General features: G+C 43.0%; 1 protein-coding gene across 1 annotated transcript; it reads right to left on the reverse strand.

Annotated features, from left to right (window-relative positions):
• Positions 1–7952: 7952 nt before the first annotated feature.
• On the reverse strand, positions 7953–20220 carry isoc1 (isochorismatase domain containing 1). Its single transcript, XM_042345191.1, has 5 exons — positions 19937–20220; positions 16108–16227; positions 14212–14415; positions 10240–10356; positions 7953–8496 (listed from the first exon to the last, which is right to left on the reverse strand). Exons 1-5 carry the CDS (start codon positions 20204–20206, stop codon positions 8350–8352), a joined length of 858 nt encoding a protein of 285 aa, XP_042201125.1. The 5' UTR covers positions 20207–20220; the 3' UTR covers positions 7953–8349.
• Positions 20221–21960: the final 1740 nt, after the last annotated feature.

Below are 21960 nucleotides of genomic sequence, written 5' to 3' on the forward strand. Positions count from 1 at the left end.
TTGTTTTTTGTAGGGATTATTATTAGGCGTGTGGAGTAAGGAAACTTGCCCAAGGTTTCGCCCTGCCTGGAATTGAACTCAGGTCTCTCACTTGCAAAGCGAGTGCTCTAACCACTGAGCTACAGGACTCCACGAAGAGGAGAAGAGAGAGAAGTCAGCAGAGTTAGAGCAGGAGGGGGTGAAGCGAAGGTTGAAGCCGCCTAGGATGAGGAGGTGTTCGGAACAGAGCGAGAAGGAAGATAGGAGGGTGAAGATGTCTGAGAGGACAGTGGGGGAGGGTTTGGGGGTTAACTACTCTGTACCTATTGTTCCTGCCTTTCTGCTTCCCTGTGCCTTCCTGAATGACTGAAGACAGCAGCCCTGATTCCTGCTGTTGCTATTTGTTCAATACACAACTGAACATCTGGAGCTGCTGCTAATCACGGCACAGCTGGCTTAGCTCGCTGCATCTCATAAAACCTAACACAATGTCGGTTTGCAATTCCCAGTGCATTTCCTGTGAGAAAAAGGAACATTGTCTTTCTCCCAGTGGTTGCAGCAGGTGTTGGTTCTTTCAGTTTGGGTAACTGGTTCTGAATAGAATGAGGCTTGCTCCTCTCAGCTTTTACTGTTTAACTTCTGAAATAGGACATAGTCATATACTAAGATATTAGAGGTCTGGATTTTACAAATGACTTTGTTACATCAACCTGTCAAAATCCTTCAGTGATTATTGCCATCTGAGGTTTGCAAGCTCCTACTTGCCGTTGTTTTTACCCACAGACCTTCCCCAGCTTTACAATGACTGTATAACATTGAACTCTCCTCTCGTCATATGTACCACTTTATCCTTTCTTTTTTGCATGTGATTAGATTTATTATTAATAATAATAATCCTTACATTTTGTATAGCATCTTTCACATCAGGAAGCTTCAAAGCGCTTCATAGAATATACTGTAAAGTGAACTGACTGTGGGCAAATGCAGCAGCCAATTTCCGCACAACAATGTCGCACAAACACCCATGGAGTGCATAACCAATTTTATTTGGAGGTTTATTGGCCAGGACATCAGGAGAAACTTCCTTCTCTTTTTGAGTAATGCCATGGGATTTTTACTACGTGGAGAGAAGAACATTCAGCTGGATCCCAAACAAATGGTTGAAAAACACACACTATGATGTTGTAACAGGACTGGTCAAAAAAAGACACAGTATAAGTGGCACCTCACACCTTGGTGAAGTCCAACTCCTCCAAGGAATTCCATGTTGATCAACAAGAACTAGGTTGGAATGAGATCACGGCCTGAGATTTGTGCAAAGCATTAATTTTGTCTTGGAGAGAATAAAGACAGATACAAATTGCAGTTTAGATATATTAATATCATGCAGGGTATTGTTCCAGAGCACTTAAAGAATATATTGTATCTCAGTGTAGGTAGCAGATATTTGGAAGTCGTGTAATGTGGCCATCCATATGAATGCAAACACTTCAATACCAGTTAACGAGAGAGAAAGAGAGAGAGAGAGAGAGAGGCAGAATCTGTGGAGTTTTAACTTGGAAAAGTCCAAGAAGTCATCTAGAGAGACACGAGAGTTGAGCTTTGCGCTTCTAATTCAGGAAGAGAAACAAATGCCCAAAGCGTCTGTTCCTGATAGCTATTCTGTGTGAACCCATCTCCCCCCTGCAAAATGTCTTGGTTCCTCCCCTCTCCCCTTCCTCCCACTCATTTACTGTTGGTTTAGACTGAGACAAGAACAGCCACTGAGAGCACAAGTACTGACATGGACCATAGTTCATCCACCATCATTAGTTTCGAAGGCTAAATGGAAGAGGAATTGGAGGAAAAACAAAAGATCTGAAAACAAGAAAAATTTTCTCCCAGTATCCTGGCCAACAACAACCCCAGATAAAAATTCACTTCTTCTGGACTTTGCTCTGCGTAATTTTGCTAGCGTGTCACTGTGAGATGTCCTCCTGACGTGTATCCTTTATACAAAGGATTATGTTAGTATCTCTTTCACTGATTCACGTCCCCCGCCTCGTCTGCCCCACCATTGGTGGGCGGACCTTCAGTCTCTCTACCCCCACCCTCTGGAACTCCATCCTACAGGTCCCCTGCCTCGTCTCCTCCCTTGCCTCCTTCAAGACCCGTCTAAAGACCGTCCTTTTCGATCTTCGGTCACCCTCCTACCCCTCCTGCCCTTAACCCTTCCCGATCCTGACCCCCAGATTGGGACTAAAATATTGATTGTCCAGCGCCTTGGGTCGTCCTTCTCATATGAAAGACGCCATACAAATGGAATTTGTTGTTGTTGTTTACATTTCATGACTGTGTTTAGAACGTCACAAGTAGCTGCAGTACTACTACATGCCTGTATGTGGTGCTGTTACATTGGTTCAAGTCACTGCTCCTCAATGGCTGCAGACATTTCCTGGATTTGTGGCAGGCTCTAGTTCTGCACGACCGTATATGAATGTCATTGATCCACTATAATATCACAGAATGTTTACAGCACAGAAGAAGGCCATTTGACCCATTATGTCTCCCATGATGGTGCTAGCTCTCCCACTGAAACTATCTCATCCCACTTGTCCTGCTCTTTACCCATCCATACCCATTCATAATTTCTCCTAAATATTTACTCAGTTCTCTATTAAATCATATTTTCCATTCAGCTTCAATAGTTATTTGTGGTAAGGCATTCTGTGTAATAACATACCACTGTGGGTAAAAAAATCTTATCTCCCCTCTTGTTCTGGTAATAATTGCCAATTCATGGCCCCTTGTTGTTGAGTACTCACTGACCAGTGGAAATTGTCTCTTTATTCAGTATCAAAACCATTCCTCATTTTGTAAACCTCTTCCTTAGATCTGCCTCAACAATCTCTGTACAGCAGAATGACAAGGAAGACCTAATAAAGAGAAAATAGATAGAGAGAACAGTGAACAAGGTCCCTACTTTTCCAGTTAATCTCCCCATCAGCAGCCAAACCTCCCCAAGGCTGTAATATTCTTTTCATAATGATTTTCCCAAAATAAGCATAATATTCCAGTGTCTTACACAAATCCAACATTACCCTACCTTTTTGCCCACAAAATAGTCAATCCACTTTACAATATATCCTTGAAGCGCTTTGAGGTACCTCAATGACATGATAAGATGCTATATCAAATGCAGGGATTAGTATTATTATTGCCTCCTTTGCTTTTACATTCAAAGCTCCAATACACAAACCCAGGATTCCAATATCTTTTTTATGGCCATTTGCACATCTCCCTCTTCTATAAACCAATGTATCTGTATTCATAGTACTCTCTGCTCATCCACTCCATTAAGATTATGGCCATTTAGGATATATACAGTATTTCTTTGTCATTCATCCCAAAAAGCAATATCCGTCAGTACTTTGCATTTTTCTGCATTGAATTTAATTTCACCTTATCTGCCCACTTTCCAAACTTATTTATTTTCTCCTGTATTCCTCTGCATTTCTCCGCAATTTGCAATTATCCTAATAATTTGATATCACCAGCAAATGTAGATAGGTGCCTTGCCTCCTAGGAGGTCTGCAGGTGTCTGCTTATGTCTCCATTTCCACCTTGATGATGATGATTTATATACCATAAAAACATTCCTGAATCACAAACAGGTGACAAGTAATTGCAAATATATTCAGACTATTGTATTAAGACAGAGCCAGATTAACACCTTCATCCAAGAATAGAAAGGGATTCACTCCAAGACAGTACTGTAGAATAGATTGAAATCTCAGATCTACCAACCCAGAGAACTTCACTGTGCGACACACGTTTTTACAGCTTGGCACAGCCACAATGCACAGCCTATAAAGATTATACTAAACTTTAATGTTTCCGAGAATGTCTGAGAGAGTTCATAACCAGATGCTCGCAATGTCCTGGCAAAAAAAGACCACAATCCTAACTGCTTAAAATTTCAGAATATCTGCACTGTACATTCCAGTACATGTGATGCCAATTATGCCAAGGATAATATAGGATTAAACATAGTAGAAAGAGCTTGTTGTGATCATTCTCATTCCCTTGAGCTCGCAAATACAATGATTCCCCTAACTGATCCAAAATACAAGGAATGTAGTCTGAATATTGGAGCTAAATTGGTCATAAGCAAGATCAGAAAATATTTCTTCATACAAAGAGTTGTAAGAATGTGGAATTCATTGCCCCGTAGGGCTTTAAATGAGGAACCGATCGGAATGTTTATAATGGACATAGATACTTGGGAAAAACAGGTATTAAGGGATTTGGAGAAAGGAGGAGAAATGGGATTAAAAGATCTGCTGTGATCTAATAAAAAGTCGGATAGGGCTCAATGAACTGAATGGCCTCCCACTGTTCCTATGTTCCTAACTTTATAACACAAACAGTTTGCATTGCAGTGATATTGCATATGCACCATTATTTTTTTAAAAATCTGTTATTTTTAAAATACCATTATTAACAACAACATGCATTTATACAGCACCCTTCGCATAGGGTGACATCTTGGAGAGTTTCATAGGGTCGGGGTTCAACAATGAGCAAGGGAGAGAGGCCAGGGTGGGAGAGGGGAAGGGAGATAGATATACATGCGTTCAAAGAGGTACGATTGAACACAGATTTCAAGACAGAGAGGATTCAGACAGAGGGGTTTTGGGAAGGAGTTCCAAAGGTTAGGGTCATAGGAACTGATAGCTCAGCCACTGATGGTGACGCGGAGAAGGCGGGGATGTACAGCAAGCCCGAGTTAGCTGAGTGGAAGGGGCATGCAGAGGAGGAAGGTAGGAGATCAGAGAGATAAGGGCCTACCAGGGAATGCACAAATTTTTAGACAAGGAACTTGCAATTGATCCCTTGGGAGACAAGGAAACAGTGGGGATTGACAAGGACTGAGGTGATGGGTCCACAGAGTTTGATGCTGATGAGGATGCAGGCGGCGGTGTTTTGGATGAGGTATAGCTAGTGAATGGTGGAGCTGGGGAGACTAATGAGCAGTGTGATTGAATCACAGGAACAAATAGGTTTAACTTTACTTGAACAAAAGTATGTGAAATTATCTCTGTATCTGCAGCATCTTCTGGTGAACACATTGGTGTCAGTCTAATACCTGTTGTATGCAAGCACATAACAACAACAAGATTACATTTGTATAGCACCTTTCATGTCGGGAGGACGTCCCAAGGCGCTGGACAGTGTACAGCATTTCAGAACCGAGCTGGGGTCAGGGGGCAGAAGAAAGGGGAGGGGAAGGGGGGTGACCGGTGGCATGGTCGAAGAGGAGGGTCTTGAGGTGGGACTTGAAGGAGGCTAAGGAGGGGGCGAGGTGGAGTGATTGGGGGATGGAATTCCAGAGGTTGGGGGCAGAGTGGCTGAAGGCTCTCCTGCCAATGGTGGGGCGGGTGGGTCAGGGGACATGGAGCAGGCCGAAGCAGGCTGAGCGGAGGGAGCGGGTGGGTTGGTAGGGGGTTAGGAGGTCCCAGAGATAGGGTGGGGAGAGACCATTGAGGGCTTTGTAGGTGAGGACCAGGATTTTGAACTGGATCCTCTGAAGGATAGGGAGCCAATGGAGTCGGGTGAGAAGGGGTCACAGAGTTTGGTGCGGAAGAGGACACGGGCTGCAGAGTTCTGGATTATCTGCAGTCTGTGGAGGGAGGAGTTGGGAAGGCCGACAAGCAGGGCGTTTGCATAGTCGAGCCTGGAGGTGAAGGCATTGACAAGAGTTTCACCAGCCTGAGGGGTGAGGTAGTGGCGGAGTCGGGCGATGTTACGGAGGTGAGGGAAGGCAGAGCGGGTCATGGCTTGGATGTGGGGAAGAAACGACAGTTGAGGGTCGAACAAGACACCCTAGGTTCCTGACTGGTTTGGTGAGTTGAAGTGTGCAACCATGGAGGTTGATACTAGCAGAGCCTGAGGTGCAGAGGCACTGACGTGAGCCAATCAGGAGGGCCTCAGTCTTGTTCACATTCAATAGTAGGAAGTTTGCCCTCATCCAGGACTTGATGTCTGACAGGTAGTCTGTCAGGACAGCAGTGGTCCTGGAGTTGAGAATGGAGGCAGAAAGAGAGTTGGGTGTCATCCACGTACATATGAAAGTTAACCCCATGTCTGCGGATGATGTCACCAAGGGGGAGCATGTAGATATTAAAGAGGAGAGGGCCAAGGACAGAGCCCTGAGGGACGCCAGACGGGGGATGGAGGAGAAACCATTAAGAGGCAACAAAGTGGAGACGGTGAGAGAGATAGGAATAAAAGATGTGTGATGAATAACGTTTACTGATTTGACTCCTCGCACGTAAGCAGCTATGTATGCAACCTTCCTCCTCTCCTCAGCAAACAATCTCATCAGCTGACACCAGGTACAGTCAAGCTCCTGCCCTTTAAGACAGTGACTCTGTAACCCTCCAGGTGTACAATGCTCTGTAATAATAATAATGCTTGCACTTGGTACAGCCCCTTTCATTTCAGGAGGACATCTCAAAATGCTTTATATGATTTACTATGGAGAGACTACATTTATTGGCAAATGTGACAGCCCATTGCACACAGCAATGTCCCACAAACAGCCATGTTCCAGCACAACACAGAATGAATATAGTCAAGAAATGTACATTTCTTATCAATTCAGGTCTGTCCTGAAGAAGAAAATAACAGTAGTCACAACCCAAACTTTCACATAGCTGTTATCAGCTAATTCCAGTCAGAGCTCATATCTAACATTCCATAAACAGATGGATGTGGATATTCATTAGGTGGACTAGCAGAAATATGCATTGGTTAACTGAGGAGTCATTATTGCACAATAGTGTTACTGAGCCGATCCAGTGAACACTTTTCAGGATAAATGTCTTTGTAGTATCATTTTTGTTTCTTGTGAGCCTCTGTTATTGTTAAATGAGTTAATGTTCAAGCACCTGAGTGATTTATTCTTATAGAAGTGGTGAGATATTTCTTTATAATATTTAGCTTTGCTCTTTGATGGTTTCCAACACTATTCCCTGGTGAGATTATTTGGAGCAGATTCTATACTGCAGAAGATTGCACTCAGCTGTCAAATGGCACTCGGAGAGAAAATAACACGTTTCAAACAAGTTACCAATACAGAGATGTATAAACAATCCTCCATATTAGTCTCATAATAATAATCCTTCCATTTAATATAGCACCTTATTACTTTCAATCACCTCAAAGTCCTTCACATGGTTTTCTGCAATGTAGTTACTGTGCATTTCTAAATTTAAAAAAAGCCATAAAGCGAACTTTTTCTTACTACAAGGGGAAAGGAACGTTGCCCTGGCCACAAAAAAGAACTTCCCTGGCATTTGGTCCCAAATTCAAAACAATTACAAATAACTGTGGTCATATTTAACATTATTCAGTGACTTCTTGTGAAAAAATATTTTCAGTGAATGTTAATATGTGGAATGTCCCAGCCCAATGGTGTAAAAGCTGAATTAATGCGTTTATACATTAAAATCCATATCTTATGATATTGTATTAATATTCAGCAGTTCACAACAAATGTATAATGTAGTAAAAGGCAAGTTTGCTGGCTTGATGAACAACATTGAACAACAATGATAAAACATAGACCTTTCGCTTTCGCAATTTCTGCCCACACATCCAGTTATACATGTGCTCTATTGCCCTCTGGAGGCAAAACACAGGTACTTTGAAATTACTCATCTGTCAATATTACAAAATAATCCTTGTATTTGTTATTGCGCCTTTCACATCAGGAGAACACTTTTTTTACTGGATTTACTGTAAAGTGCAGCGCCTTTGTACTTTGGAGGCAAATTCAGCAAATGTTCATTCAGGAAGAATGAGACCAATTGGGCGAAAGTGAGCTGCTCTTATTACCACTGTACCCTCCCCACCCCCAACAAAACCAACTATAATCTAAAAAGTGCACAATAAAATACATATATATATATATATAAAATCTACACACACACATTTTAAATCATTTTAATTGACCATAGCAGTTTACAAAAATGATTGAATAGGACAAAATGTAGTTACGCTCACAAAGTACCCACATCGTTAAAACTACAATCTACTGCGATTTACAATCAGTTGGTTCCTACTTCAAATAAATAGGTGCCTTTTAACCGCTCCAAAAAAAGACATTGCTCCACAACACACAATAGCTACAGTATTCAGAGCCTGCAACACACAGACAGCACCCACGATTACAAAGACAATAGGTATACTCAGACGTTGATGGTCTTCTGCTATTGACAGGATCCGAGCAGTTGGTTCACAGGGCTTTGTTGCTGGTCGTAAATGTAACATAATCTTGTTTCTCAAGGGTGGTGGGGTGAGGTTAAGAAGTGAGGATGTAACCAGTTAGATTTTGGAAAGCAGGCCCGACTCTGGAGCACTTGCTTTGATGATGTTTTGAATTTCCTTAAACTTGGGATGTTCCTTGTCTGCTACCAGCTGCAAGAGGATAGCTTCGCTGGTGGTGACAGTGATGCCCGTCCGGGCTAGACGCTGTGAAAGAATAGAACAACAGCGTCAACTTAGCCAGCTCCTTTTAAACAGGCTATATCGAGCATAGACAACCTAAGTTTAGCACGTCCCAATTAATTTTTTCACTCATTTTCTCCCCATTTGCTCTTTAATTTTTCTCGACTCTGGGTTTGGCCTCCTCTTGCTCAGGTGAGTTGCCACAGGCGCTGGTTTCCCTCCGATACCCTGCCCAAATGGCTCTTGTTCACGCCTTGGTGGTAAGTGTCTGCAGCACTCAACTGTAGAGGTAGTTACGGCCGTGGCTGAACTCCCCCGACCCAGCTGCCACACACACACTCTACCAGTCTGATGTTGTATAGCCACCAAGAGCAGGAACCCTGGCTCATTTACCAAACTCAGCAAAGATTTGAATTAAAGGAGGACAGAAACTTAAAAAGGGGTGTAGTTTGTGAGGTTTGCAAACCATATATGTTGTATTAATTGCAACCAAGTTAGCAAAATTTAAGCGATTTAACAGCCCCAAACTTCGCAAGCAGGAGATTGCAGTTGACAGAACCATTCTAGTTTTAACAAATGTCGCAAAGGAGGCTGGATTTAAATTAAACCAAATTAAAAGTTTGAAGCAGGAGCCTCAAACTTAAGAACACTTTTAAAATCAAGAATTATGAGAAATATTCAGCAAGGTGTTATTTTTAACATTTCTATATTCTTTAAACAATCCGTTATTTCAAGCTAGTTTCTTGCTCTCTGCCTTTTTGCCTCCATAAATATTAATATGAACATATTTCACTGGCACTAGTAGCATACAGCAGGCTCATTGTTAAGTGTCAGCAAAGGCAACACATTCCTTTCTTTTCTTGCTCTCTGCCTTTCTGCCTCTTTAAATATTAATATGAAGATATTTCACCATCACTAGTAGGAAACAATTTCACTGGAACACAATTCTCACGTCACTTCCTAAAAGACCAATATTTTATATTTAATATTCCAAAGCTACACAGTCATAGAAAAGCAAGACAACAATGTGGCAAACTATTGAAATAAACATACTATTTTGCAATATTAATCAACGCAATGATTGACTGGTGACTGAGTAGAGCAGAACATTATCCCATTTTACAATCCTGAACAGGGGCAGTTTTTAAAAGAAAGTATTCAGAGATCTGTATTGTTTTTGCTTATGTTTCTTATTCTCCCATATTTGATCCCTCACCGCTTCGGTTTGTTGTTTTCTCAAGCTGCTGGGGTGTGATACTTGCCCATTAAAACCATTTTGTCCTAAACTTCAAGAGTGTGAAAATTATTGTGCAAAATTATTATTTCCAGACTTAACTTTTCTGCAGTTCGTTAAAGGAACCAGCTTCCAAATTGTAACTGAATTCAATAATATTCCACAATCCTGCTTGATATTACATTTTAAGACAAAATGATCTGTCAGACACTATTAAGAGGAAACGAACAGAATAAACTTAAAAAGGTGTTAATGTTTCGAGTAATGTTGATCAGAAGGGGTTTTCAGTGCTTTGATTGTAAAAGTGGTTCTGAAACCTGTGCTCCTTCTTTTAAAAATGTTCATTTGACGCTTTGCTATCAACAAATATCAACAACTTTGCTATCAGGAAATAATATTTCAGGATACAGTATATAGTTTGGGACATGACATATGCATGCAACCATCAGGATGGTGGAAAGCGATCTGGATGGACCTCAGTCTTCTTTCACCTAGCAAATTCTTATGTTCTTCTGTTCAAAGGAAAGCCTTACCTCTAGTGCAAACATTCTGTCCATCATGCTTCTTGAAGATGTTGCATCAGCTACAATATGAACTTCAAAACCTCTTCCAATCAAATCCAGTGCCGTCTGTTGAATGCAGACGTGAGTCTATCCGAAACAAATGGTAAGCAAGAATCAGCAAAAACCTGCAGGTACACAGTGCCCTTCATAACATAACATGTAGGAGCAGGAGTAGGCCATTCGGCCCTTCGAGTCTGCCCCGCCATTCAATCATGGCTGATCTTCTAATCTAACTCCAGCTAATAACCTGACCCTGCCTTATCCCCATATCCCTTAATCCCTTTTGCAATAAGAAATCTATCTATCTCAGTCTTGAATATGTTCAAGGACTGAGCGTCAACAGCCCTGTGGGGTAGTGAGTTCCATACATTCACCACCCTTTGAGTGAAGAAGTTCTTCCTCAACTCAGTGCGAAAGGGCTGGCCTCTGATTTTAAGGTTGTGACCCCTGGTTTTAGTTTCTCAACCAGGGGAAACAATCTCCCACTATCTACTCTATCATGCCCTTTGATGATCTTATAGGCTTCTATAAGATCCCCTCTAATTCTTCTATATTCTAGAGAATATAGGCCCAAATTGGTCAGCCTATCCTCGTAACTCATCCCCTTCATCCCGGCTCCTAACCTAGTAAATCTACGCTGCACCCCCTCCAAGGCAAGTACATCCTTCCTTAAATGAGGAGACCAAAACTGCACACAGTATTCCAGGTGTGGTCTCACCAGGGCCCTATATAGTTGCAGCAAGACTTCCCTACTCTTATACTCTAATCCTTTCATAATGAATGCTAATATACTGTTCGCCTTCCTAATTGCACCTGCAGACTAACTTACTGTGATTGGTGTACAAGGACACCCAAGTCCCTCTGGACACTAACACATTCCAATCTCTCCCCTTCTAAAAAATAAACCTCTCTACTGTCTTTGCTACCTAGGTGGATGACTTCGCACTTCCCTATGTTATACTTCATCTGCCACCTACCTGCCCAATCACCTAACCTATCTATATCGCGCTGCATTTTTTTAATGTCGTCTTCTGTGTTGACACTTCCTCCTAGTTTTGTGTCATCCGTGAATTTAGATATATTAACTTCGATGTCCTCATCAAGATCGTTGATGTAGATGGTAAATAGCTGAGGCCCAAGGACTGATCCTTGTGGCACTCCACTAGTCACATCCCGCCAATCTGAAAAGTACCCGTTTATCCCTACTCTTTGTTTCCTACCCGTTAACCATTCCCCAGTCCACGTTAATATGCTCCCCCCAGTTTCATGGGCCCTTAACTTTTGGACTAACCTTTTATGCGGCACCTTATCAAATGCCTTCTGGAAGTCCAAATAAACCACATCCAGTGATTCACCCTTATCTAGTTCACTAGAAATATCCTCAAAAAACTCTAAAAAACTTCAATCATGTGTGGTAGCATCACACATCACTTATAATCAAAAGAAATGATATTCAAACTCTGCTTATTCTACGTGATGTTTTGCCCTGTGAGTTGGTCCATCAACGTCTGTTGATTTTGATTCAGTCAATTAGCACCCCCCACCCAACCCTTCCCCAGCACCACTACAATGTGCCACTCGATGTGAAGCCAAGGCTTCTCCCTTGGGAAGGATGACCTTCCCCCGAAAGCAATGATAATATGTCTGGGTACAAATGTCAAGTGATAGTAAAAGACTGACAAAATGTAGTTTCAAACCAAAACACTATCCAATCTGTCCAAAGTCAGGACAGATAAACAAAAAAAAGCAGGAAGCAAAGCCCAAGGCTTTGCTTTCTCTCCTGGAGATGAAAAGTGACCAATTCTGAGGCTAGGACAATGTGAAAAATGATGAATCTAAGACAAGGGGTTTACAAGATGCCATAAGGATGACAATGAAGACTTCAAAAGGAGTAGGATACTTTTGCTTGCACGACTTTTATGCCATAAGAAGCATTGCATCTAAAGATACGAGAAAAACAGCAGCAAATTAAGGTTACAAAGCAGCTTTCAACAACAACAACTTACATTCAAAGTTTCACGTCAGGAGGACGTCCCAAGACACTGACTTTCATGTTGGGAGGATGTCCTAAGGAGCTGGACAATCAAGGGTTTTCAAGCTTGGGGTTGCATACAAGAGGAATGGGGGACAAGGGAGGAGTGTGTGAGGGTGCAAGATGACCAAAGGCGTGGTCAAAAAAGGTCTTGAGATGGACCTTGAAGGAGGCCCAGGAACGGGCAAGAACGATAAGGTCACGATAAGGCCAAAAACCATGGCAACCTTCAAAAGTGAGGACAAGGATCTTGAACTCAATCCTTTGGTCAGGTGAGGATGGGTTGATAAGCTTACAGAGCCTGGTGCAGAAGAGGACATGAGCAGCATAATTTTGAATAGTCTGCAGCTTGTGGAGGGAAGTTGGGAAGACTGATGAGCAGATAGTTAGCATAGTCAAGTCTAGAGGTGATAAAAATATGCATAAAGATCTCAGCTGCCCACAGGGAAAATTAGTGGGGGAAGGCAGGAAAGGTTGTGAAGGTGGGAAAAAGCTGAACAGGTCAAGACACAGATGTTCAAAGGGCAATTGAGAATAAAACAGGACACAAAGGTTCTGTATTGGCTTAGTATGGTGGAGTGTGCAGTGATGTATTGTGATGCTATCAGCCCCAGAAACAAAAAGGTGCTGACGGCAGTCTAGCAGGAGAGCCTGTGTTTTGTTGATATTGAATGTCAACGAAGACAGAGAAAGTTAGCTCTCATCCAGGACTTAAAGTCTGACTGGCAATCAATAAGTACAGCAGTTGAATTGGAATTTAGGGTGGAGGCAGATGGATAGAATTGGGTGTCATCTGCATACATGTGGAAGTTAACCAGATGCTTGTGGATGTCACCAAGTATGTAAATGTTAAAGAGGAGAGACCATGGATAGAGCCCAGTGGAACTCCAAAGTGACAATACGGGGGCAAGAGGAGAAGCCGTTGGCAGATACAAAGTGGAGATACTGGGAAAGGTAATAATGAAACCATGTAAAGTCAGAACCGTGAAGGTGGGGCAGAGAGGAAAAGCGATTGAGATGAATAGAATGGTCAACAGTGGCAAAGGTGGCAACGAAAAGAAGATAAGGAGGTGGAGAGAACCTTGGTCATGAATGGAAATAATTTTTTTTCATGACTTTTAAGTCTCTATACCATGAGCAGAGCAGAATCCAGCTTGGAGGGGTTCATACAAGGAATGTAGGAAAAGCAAAGTTGGAAAATAACTCATTCCAGTACTTTACAGAGAAAAAGTAAGGTTGTAGATGGGATGGCAATTAGGGAATAGAGATTGGTCAAGGGAAGGTTTTTTGAGATTGGGGTGATGACAGCGGTTTTAAAGGGGATGGGAAGTGTTCTGGTGGACAAAGAGAGGTTCACAATGTCAGTTAGCAGAGGGCAAGGAGATGGAGCTGGGAAGTCAGGAGAAGGTTGAAAGTATGGAAGGAGGGATGGGTGGATTCAGGAAGAGAAGGTGGAGAGGAGATGTCAGTAGAAAGGTCAGAGGCAGCAGAATGGATTTTCTCGATTTGGACACAAAAAAGTCCAACATCTCCTCGCATTTGGAGATAGAGGAAAAATTGGGTGGGGCAAGAGAAGGTAGGCGAATTAGCTGGTTTGTGGTGGAGGAGGAGCCTGGGGTTGTTATTGGACTCCAGAACGATCTTGGAATAAAAGGATGATTTGGCTGAGGCAAGGGCAGAGCTGTAAAGTTTAGTGTGATCCAGCCAAACCTGGCAGTGGACAGATAGATTAGATTTGATCCATTCAACCCCACTGCCTTATCTGCATACACCTTCAAGCCTCTTTCCTTCATATACCCATCTTCATTTCTTTTTATTCATACTCGCAATCCTAGGCAGCAAAGTACATCCAACAAAGAATCAAATGTGAAAGAAAAGACTAAAACACTAACCGAGTATCTTCTACATACCTCCACTCCAAACAACACCACACTTCGAACTCCTGGGATTTCACTTAAAGTTGCTTCAACTTCTGGTAAAACCATTGAAAATTTGGTTTTATGGAGCACAAGCTTGGCTGTGGTCAGATCAATTTCCTGTACAGTACTTCCAAGACCTTTTGGATACTGTTCAGTAACAATAATGGGAATTCCCAAAATGTGAGCACCTTGTAGCTGGAAGTAAAATCAAAGTCATATTAAAGATATGGCTACTGCAATGATACCGGTCAGTAATATAAATCAGGTACTGCTGAAGAGAAATCAGATCTACCTCTGTGAAGCAGTGATCAAAATGTGCAGTAGAATGAGACAAATGATGGATATCTATCATCTGTCTCATTCTTTGTTGTGGTATTTCTTAACAGGTTTCCTTAATAAGGAATCTGTGTTCTGCAAATGGAGAATTTTTTCAGGATTTGGAAGTACACAAAAACCCCAGCTACCCAGACCAATGCGTGTGTGGATGGGGAGCTCCAGTCCAGTGAGCAGGAATTTCTGGCGAAGTGTAATTACAATCCCGGAACCGGCAGTTACTGGCTCCTTTTGGCACCGGCTTCTTTCGGCAACAAAAAAAGCCAGTAAATGCTGCTCCTCCCAGCATTGTAATTGAATCCCGCAAGCAGAAGATACCGAATACCTGCGGGATTCAAATTGAATTGGTCAGGAAGCACGATGAGGCAGGGGCATGCACCAGCAGAGTGGTCTGTAGGAGTCTACATGCAGGTTCGCAAATATTTTTTTCTTAAATTTTTCTTTTTTGGATCTGGCTAGGTTCGAATTCCAGATACCCGGCGTCTGGTAAGCCAGGGGTTTATGGTATGTCCTTCTGATCTGTGGGAACTTTGCTCTATTGCAAGCTACATTCAGCTACATACATGTGTCAGCCTGGATCAGTGGTAACACTCTTGCCTCTGAGTCACATCTCATGTTGCACATGAGCCTCCAAACCTCCCAATCCCCTCTGTTCCCTTCCCCCTTCATGCAAGTTAAATATATTGATGCTTTCAGCTTTAACCACAACTTCTGAGTTTCACATTCTCAACACCCTCTGCATAAAGAAACTCCTCCTAAACGCCTTTTGAGATTTGCTACTGGTTATCATATAGTTATGCCTCAGCATTTAATTTGAAAGAATAATTAAATTGTTGATCTGATCATTATTATAAACCAAATAAAGCAAAGCCTTTTTTATCATTGCCTTTCCATTTTATTGAAAAAATGCATCAGAACTACTTCAGACATATACTGTTTATTCTGATGTAACAGACAGTAACTCAATGCATAAATTAATGCATTAACTAGTGTCAGCCTTTAACCACTGATCCTGACACTGAAGAGTAGGTGATTAGCACTTGCCATTGTAAAAATTCAGGGAAGCAAATATACCTACAAGGACAATTAAATTCATGGAGAAACAGCTGTCAGGAAAATGAGGTTCCTTGTTGCGAAATTGTAGGATCTCGACTTCAAAATCCTCTGCATCAGTGAAGGTAGGTTGAAGAGGATGCTTTCAGTCTGAGGCTAAACCACTAAAATATTCCTTCCACACAAGGTTAGACACAAGGGAGCAATTTAAGAATATTAATACTTCTGCCATCATGTATTATTATTCCTACTATTATTTATATTAATACTGTAATATCATAATTCATCAGAATAACAACTAGCACAATGGATTTTATGAGAACCAAAGGCAGAATATTATTGGCCACAATGGCACATGTCTTCATTTTAGAATGGGAAACAACACGATACCATCCGTTTCTAATTAAATATTGAACAAATGTTGATTTTTTTTTTCTCCTGTGTTGCTGCAGCCGTTAATTATAATTCTGAATCACACACAACACATTTGAAGAAACTCACCAGCCTTTGTCCTACGCTTATGATATCACCAAAGTATTTGATGGCAGGCCTGAACCTTTCTTGCATATCGCAACAGAAAAACACAGTGCTGGAAGGAATGAGGTTTCCAAGTGAAGTCATCTGGGGGGGTGGAAAAAAACAAACAAAAGTATTATTATATTGCAAGAAGCCTTTCCATTTATTTGTGTTAAGGAGAACAAGACAGCAGATAGCGAAGAAATGTTTTAAACCTTATAGGCCTGAAAATCCACCTGGTTTTAGCCCTGAGGGTTTTCAAGAGTATTAATAAAGTTTAAATATTCATTTTTATGCCGCAATTTTTGAAGTATTAAAACCAGGAGCAATAAATGAGTCAAATAAAGTACTTTCACAGAGAGGATGCAGCCCAACATTGTTGCTTGGATACCATCTGTGTGGATTATTGTGTATAGTTGTGTTCTCCTAATGTTAGGAAGAATATTATTGCTCTTAAAAGGAACAAACTCGTGGAGATTATTCCATGTGTCCAGAATTTAATGAGCGAGTTAAAGTTAAGGACAGTAAGCTTTCTTTCTTTGGAAAAGAATGAACTTAAATGGACATAACAAGACAAAAGGAGTTTTTGGCAAGACTGATGTAGTTGTCCTTGTAAAATGAGTTAAATGCTATTGGAGAGAAATTCTAGCTTTCATTTACACAGTTGATCACAGTTTTCGGAATTTAGTAATTCACAATTTTGAATTCAGCCTATTTTTTAAAATCTTTTTCAGTCGTTCTTAAGCAAACTTCTTGAAAAACAGCTTCAAAATTAAGAATTTGTATTTAAGAATTTGCTGAATTCTGCACACTTTATAATGCTATCTAAATAAAGTAAGGTGGAATTTCTCCCCATGAATCCACAAATCTTTTTTTCTCCTAAATTAATTTGTTAAACAGCTGGAAAAATACACAAAATGTAAAAATAATAAAAACTGAAACGGAATACTCATGCCAGCTTGATATAGATGTAAATACATCTATACAGGATGGCTTGACTGCGGCCCATGTGTCTATATCACACCCACAAGGTGGCCATCCCTGATCTACTACATCCCAGTCTTAATCGTAGTAAAAGTATCAAACTAACAACAGTATGAGAATAAATGTGTCTCAAAACATGTAGACCAAAAATCAGAGACAGGCTATAGTAATATGAATAATGCTTGTTTTTTATACAGCAACTGCAAACTTCTAACCATCACAAAGTGCTTCACAGTGAATTGCTGTCAAGTGTAGCACTTGTAAGCAAAAGCTGCAGCCAATTTGCATACAGCAAGGTGCACAAACAGAGTGAAGTGAATCACCAATTCATCTGGAGAAGTACTGACGACCAAGATAAATGCCCTTCTCTTTTCTATTAAGTGTGATGGGAACTTTAACATCCACCCGAACAGACAGACTGAACGTTGGTTTAGTATCTCATCTACGGGCACGTTAGACAACGCAGCACTCTGCTAGCATTGCAATGCAGTCTACTATAAAAAGTTTAAAGAAATATCTAAATCGAACAATTTGTTCCTTTTCCCATTTAAATAGTGTTCAACCGTGTACTGTGCCTTTAACCTGCAACAGCATCTGTCCTGTGGTCCATCAATAAATATCTCTAGCTCCATCAACATCAGCTGGCATGACAGATGTTGCAGTGAATCAGTCACATCTGTCACTGTACTGGGGCAGCCTGTAAACTGGGTCAGCAGACATGCTGCAGCTCGGGAGAAGAAAGAAGCTGCAGTCTTGTCCACGTTGAGATTGTAGGCCATTGGGATTGTACAAGAATAACATAGCTTGAATTTTTTTGCCCAATTTCTTACAGTACAATGTGCAATCGTCATGAACTAAACTTGTTGATCCAAGTCATTGAAACATTTTAAATACTTATATAAAAAAATACTTACTTAAGTATACTTACTTAAGTATTTTGCTTAATCCCCTAGTTATGTCTTAACTAATTTACATACACATCGAAAGGACATCTCAAAGCACTTCACATGGCTCAAAACTGCCCTGTTCAATCTGCAAGGAAAGCTCTATGTATAAACATGGATTCTACTGCTAACAACATAAAGAAAAATAGTTGTTCAGGCGTGCAAGTGTAAAATCTTAAAGTGCTTTGGTTTAATACGAATTCTGAAAAATAGATTTATACGTTAATCTAATTTGACACCGTGAGTAATCCCACTGTACTCAAAGGATGTAAATAAACAGCAATTTTAGTACATTATATTAAATGGTCAATGAGCTAAGCTGTAACAAACTACCTCCATATTAGCAGGATCTTTCTTTGTGTTCAGGCCCCCTGGGAAGGGAATGTCAAGTTTAAGGGAGCAGTGATCAGTTGGGACAGGACAATAGCCCACATTTGTTCTGCTCATCCAGAGCCTGTTCCATCTAGTTTTTTTTTAAATTACAAAATGTGACACTGACAGGGTTGTTAGTTGGGTAGCTGGTACTGCACGTGCATTTTGGATTTGACTAAATCAAAATGCATACAGCCAAGACGAGCTGGATCCATTTCAGTGCTGTGTAGTGAACCACAATTTCACCGAATGAATGAATGACTGGTGAATGATATCCAACTGCAATCAGCTAACACCGCAGAGAGAGACAGAGAGAGACAGGAGGATCCAGCAACAAGAACGGCTGAGCGAAGGATTGCTAGCAGCATTCTCTCACTGCACCGTAAAGTAGGAAGTGCAGCAGCCTGTTGATCAAAGTCAAATTATCTTCGGATAATCTTCTTTAAACACACCACATCATTTACAGCCATGTTCCCAACGTAACCCTGTGGTTCCATCTCAATCCTCAGTTTGGTTTGGATACTCTTAAAAGCATGTGCCAGAGACTCGGCTGACTCCCCCCCAAATACTGCAAATGAAATTTCTTGAGCCCGCACATACGCAGAGGCAGATTCAGATTTTTCCGTGCACTAACCCGTCTGTCACAGGTACATTGTGTGCGGTGCAGGAGATGTTTTTACCGATGCTGTTGCTCTGTAATACTGAACCTCCCACCCAGAAATACTGACCTCCCACCAATTCTTTAATATAATCTCCTCAATCTGATACTAATGCACCCCATCCTGTAATACTCACCTCCCCCTCCGTCCCCCCCCCCCCCAGTCCTGTAATACTGTCACCCTCCGCTCCCCAGTCCTGTAATACTGGCATCAGGTTCCGCCACTGTTAAACACTTCAAGATTCGCCCAGTAAAGGGTGCAAGTTGTTGTTGTTGTTTTAATGCCCGCTCTCCGTGCTGTAATGATACCCCCTCCTGTCCTGCAATGCCCCCCCACCTCCTGTGTTGCAATGCTACCCCTCCTGTGCTGTAATCCCCCCATCCCCTGTGCTGCAATGCCCCCACCCCTGTGCTGCAATGCCCCCACCCCCTGTGCTGCAATGCCCCGCACCCCCTGTGCTGCAATGCCCCCACCTTTGTGCTACAATGCCCCCACACCCCCTGTGCTGCAATGCCCCCCACCCCTTGTGCTGCAATGCCCCCCCCTGTGCTGCAATGCCCCCCACCCTGTGCTGCAATGCCCCCCACCCTGTGCTGCAATGCCCCCCACCCTTTGTGCTGCAATGCCCCCACCCTGTGCTGCAATGCCTCCACACCCCCTGTGCTGCAATGCCCCGCACCCTGTGCTGCAATGCCCCCCACCCTGTGCTGCAATGCCCCCACCTGTGCTGCAATGCTCCGCACCCCCTGTGCTGCAATGCCCCCCACCCTGTGCTCCAATGCCCCCCACCCTGTGCTGCAATGCCCCCCACCCTGCCTGTGCTGCAATGCCCCACCCCCCCCCCCGGGCTCTGACCTGCACTTGCAGTGGCACCAGGCGCAGTCTGCACTTCTCATGCACCACGAAGCCCTCGGGCAGGTCGGTGTAGTCGCTCCACTCCCGGGAGTACAGTTGGACGGCGAACTTTCTGCGCACGTCGATCAGGTCCCAGTACAGCGACAGGAACTTCTGGATCAGCAGCTCATAGCCCGAGCCCGAGGGCACACTGTCCGCCCGGGAGAACTGGGCAAAGCACAGGAGCACCGGCACCTGGGGCTGGTACTGCACAGGAGGCGGCTCCGCCATGTTGCTGGACTGGAGCAGAGGGTTGGGGAGGGAGGGAGGGGGGAGGGGAGGAGGGGGGGGGGTGTGTCGGAAAAAAATCTACACCCAAGAGAACACACCCCTCTCAACTTTAACCCCGACGCTGCAGGTTGCACGGATCTCGATGCAAAACAAGAGAGGGAGGGATGGAGGGAGGGAGGAGGAGGAGGGATGGCAGTAGCAGGCAGGGCAGGGAGGGCAGGGCAGGCAGTTTGCAGCAGAGGGGCTGCCCCCTGACCTTGAGCAGCTCACACCCCGCCTGGACCGTGCAAACAGCCCCCCCCCCCCCTTCGGAGGCTGAACCCCACCTTGCAATGCCCTGGGTTGAATTTAAGGGAGTTTTTGCTCTCTCTCTCTCTCTCTCTGTGTCTCTCTTCTCCCCCCCCCCCCCCCCCCCACCATGTCCTGGCCAACAACCCCCCCCCCCAAATAAAATGGCTCCATGGCTGTTCGCGGGAGCATTGCGTTGTCCACAAATTGGCCGCCACATTCTGACTGTATCCTGTGAAGTGCTTCGGGACCACAGCAATAATATTCCGTGCGTTTCATGCAGTGTTATTGCAGTGATACGTTTCAAAGCGCCTCGCAGGATATATTGTGAAGCGGATTGACTGTTTTGTGGGCGAAACGCGGCAGCAAATTGCATCCAGCAGAGTGTCCCAAAACAGTTGTGGGTTGAGTGACAAAATGTTTCATTATTGTTACCCGCAAAAGCGATCCGCCAATCAACTTGAAATTGGTTCCTCCTTACTGCTAGGTGAACAGGCGTGTGGAGTAAGGAAACTTACCTAAGGTTTCGCCCTGCCCAGGAGACAAACCCGCATCTTCTCACTTGTGAGTCGAGTCCTCTAACCAACACGCTCGGGATTCCACAACAACTTGCATTTACATAGGCCCTCACACGGAATAGCATCTCAGACACTGTCCAGGAGTGAAAGGCACTGCCAAATGTGAAGATTATTCTTATTACTTTTTATTATACCCTTCGTCACTTGTTTGTTTGTTTGCATTTTAATAAAGTTTCTGTAAATTCTATTACCAAGTTCCAACAGGTTAACCGTTGCCTATGAAGAGGAGTCAGGGATATCAGAAGTCAAAGCTCAGTAACTACATCTTTCCTAAGACCAGAGACTATTTTCTGAGGGAAGTGATGTGTAGATACTTCTATTTTTACTTATTCTTGAAGATGAGAGAATATGTGATTCTCAAAATAACAAGAACGGAGTTATCTCAGTGGGTACCTTATAGAAGTGTGTAAGGTTTTAAATGGGACTGAGAAAATAAACCCAACAACATTTTCAATAACAACTTGCATTTATATAGCGCCCTTCATGCGGAATAGTGGAGGAGCCTGACACCGAGTCAGGGGGAGGGAGGAGATTTTCCTAAGTACTGTTGAAGAGGAAGGTCTTCTGACATGATCTGAAAAAGGGGAAGGAGAGGGCAAGGAGGAGGGATTGAGGAAGAGAGTTCCAAAGTTTTGGGCTGATTTTGGCTGAAAGCACGATCGCCGATAGTGAAACGGAGGGCATGAGTGATGAGCAGGAGGCCAGAGCTAGCTGAGCGGAGGCAGTGGTGGTGTGGGGAGTAAGCAAGTTGGAGAAGTACGGAGGTGCCAGGGCATGAAGGGATTTGTAAAGACGAGTGAGCAGGCTAGTTGTAGACAAGTGCAGGTGAATATACAGGCAGCTGAGTCACAGAGGAAATTTCAGGACAGCCACCAAGATGTACTTCTT

The sequence above is a fragment of the Callorhinchus milii genome, unplaced genomic scaffold (assembly GCF_018977255.1).
Source record: "Callorhinchus milii isolate IMCB2004 unplaced genomic scaffold, IMCB_Cmil_1.0 Scaffold32, whole genome shotgun sequence".
Classification (NCBI taxonomy): Eukaryota; Metazoa; Chordata; class Chondrichthyes; order Chimaeriformes; family Callorhinchidae; genus Callorhinchus; species Callorhinchus milii.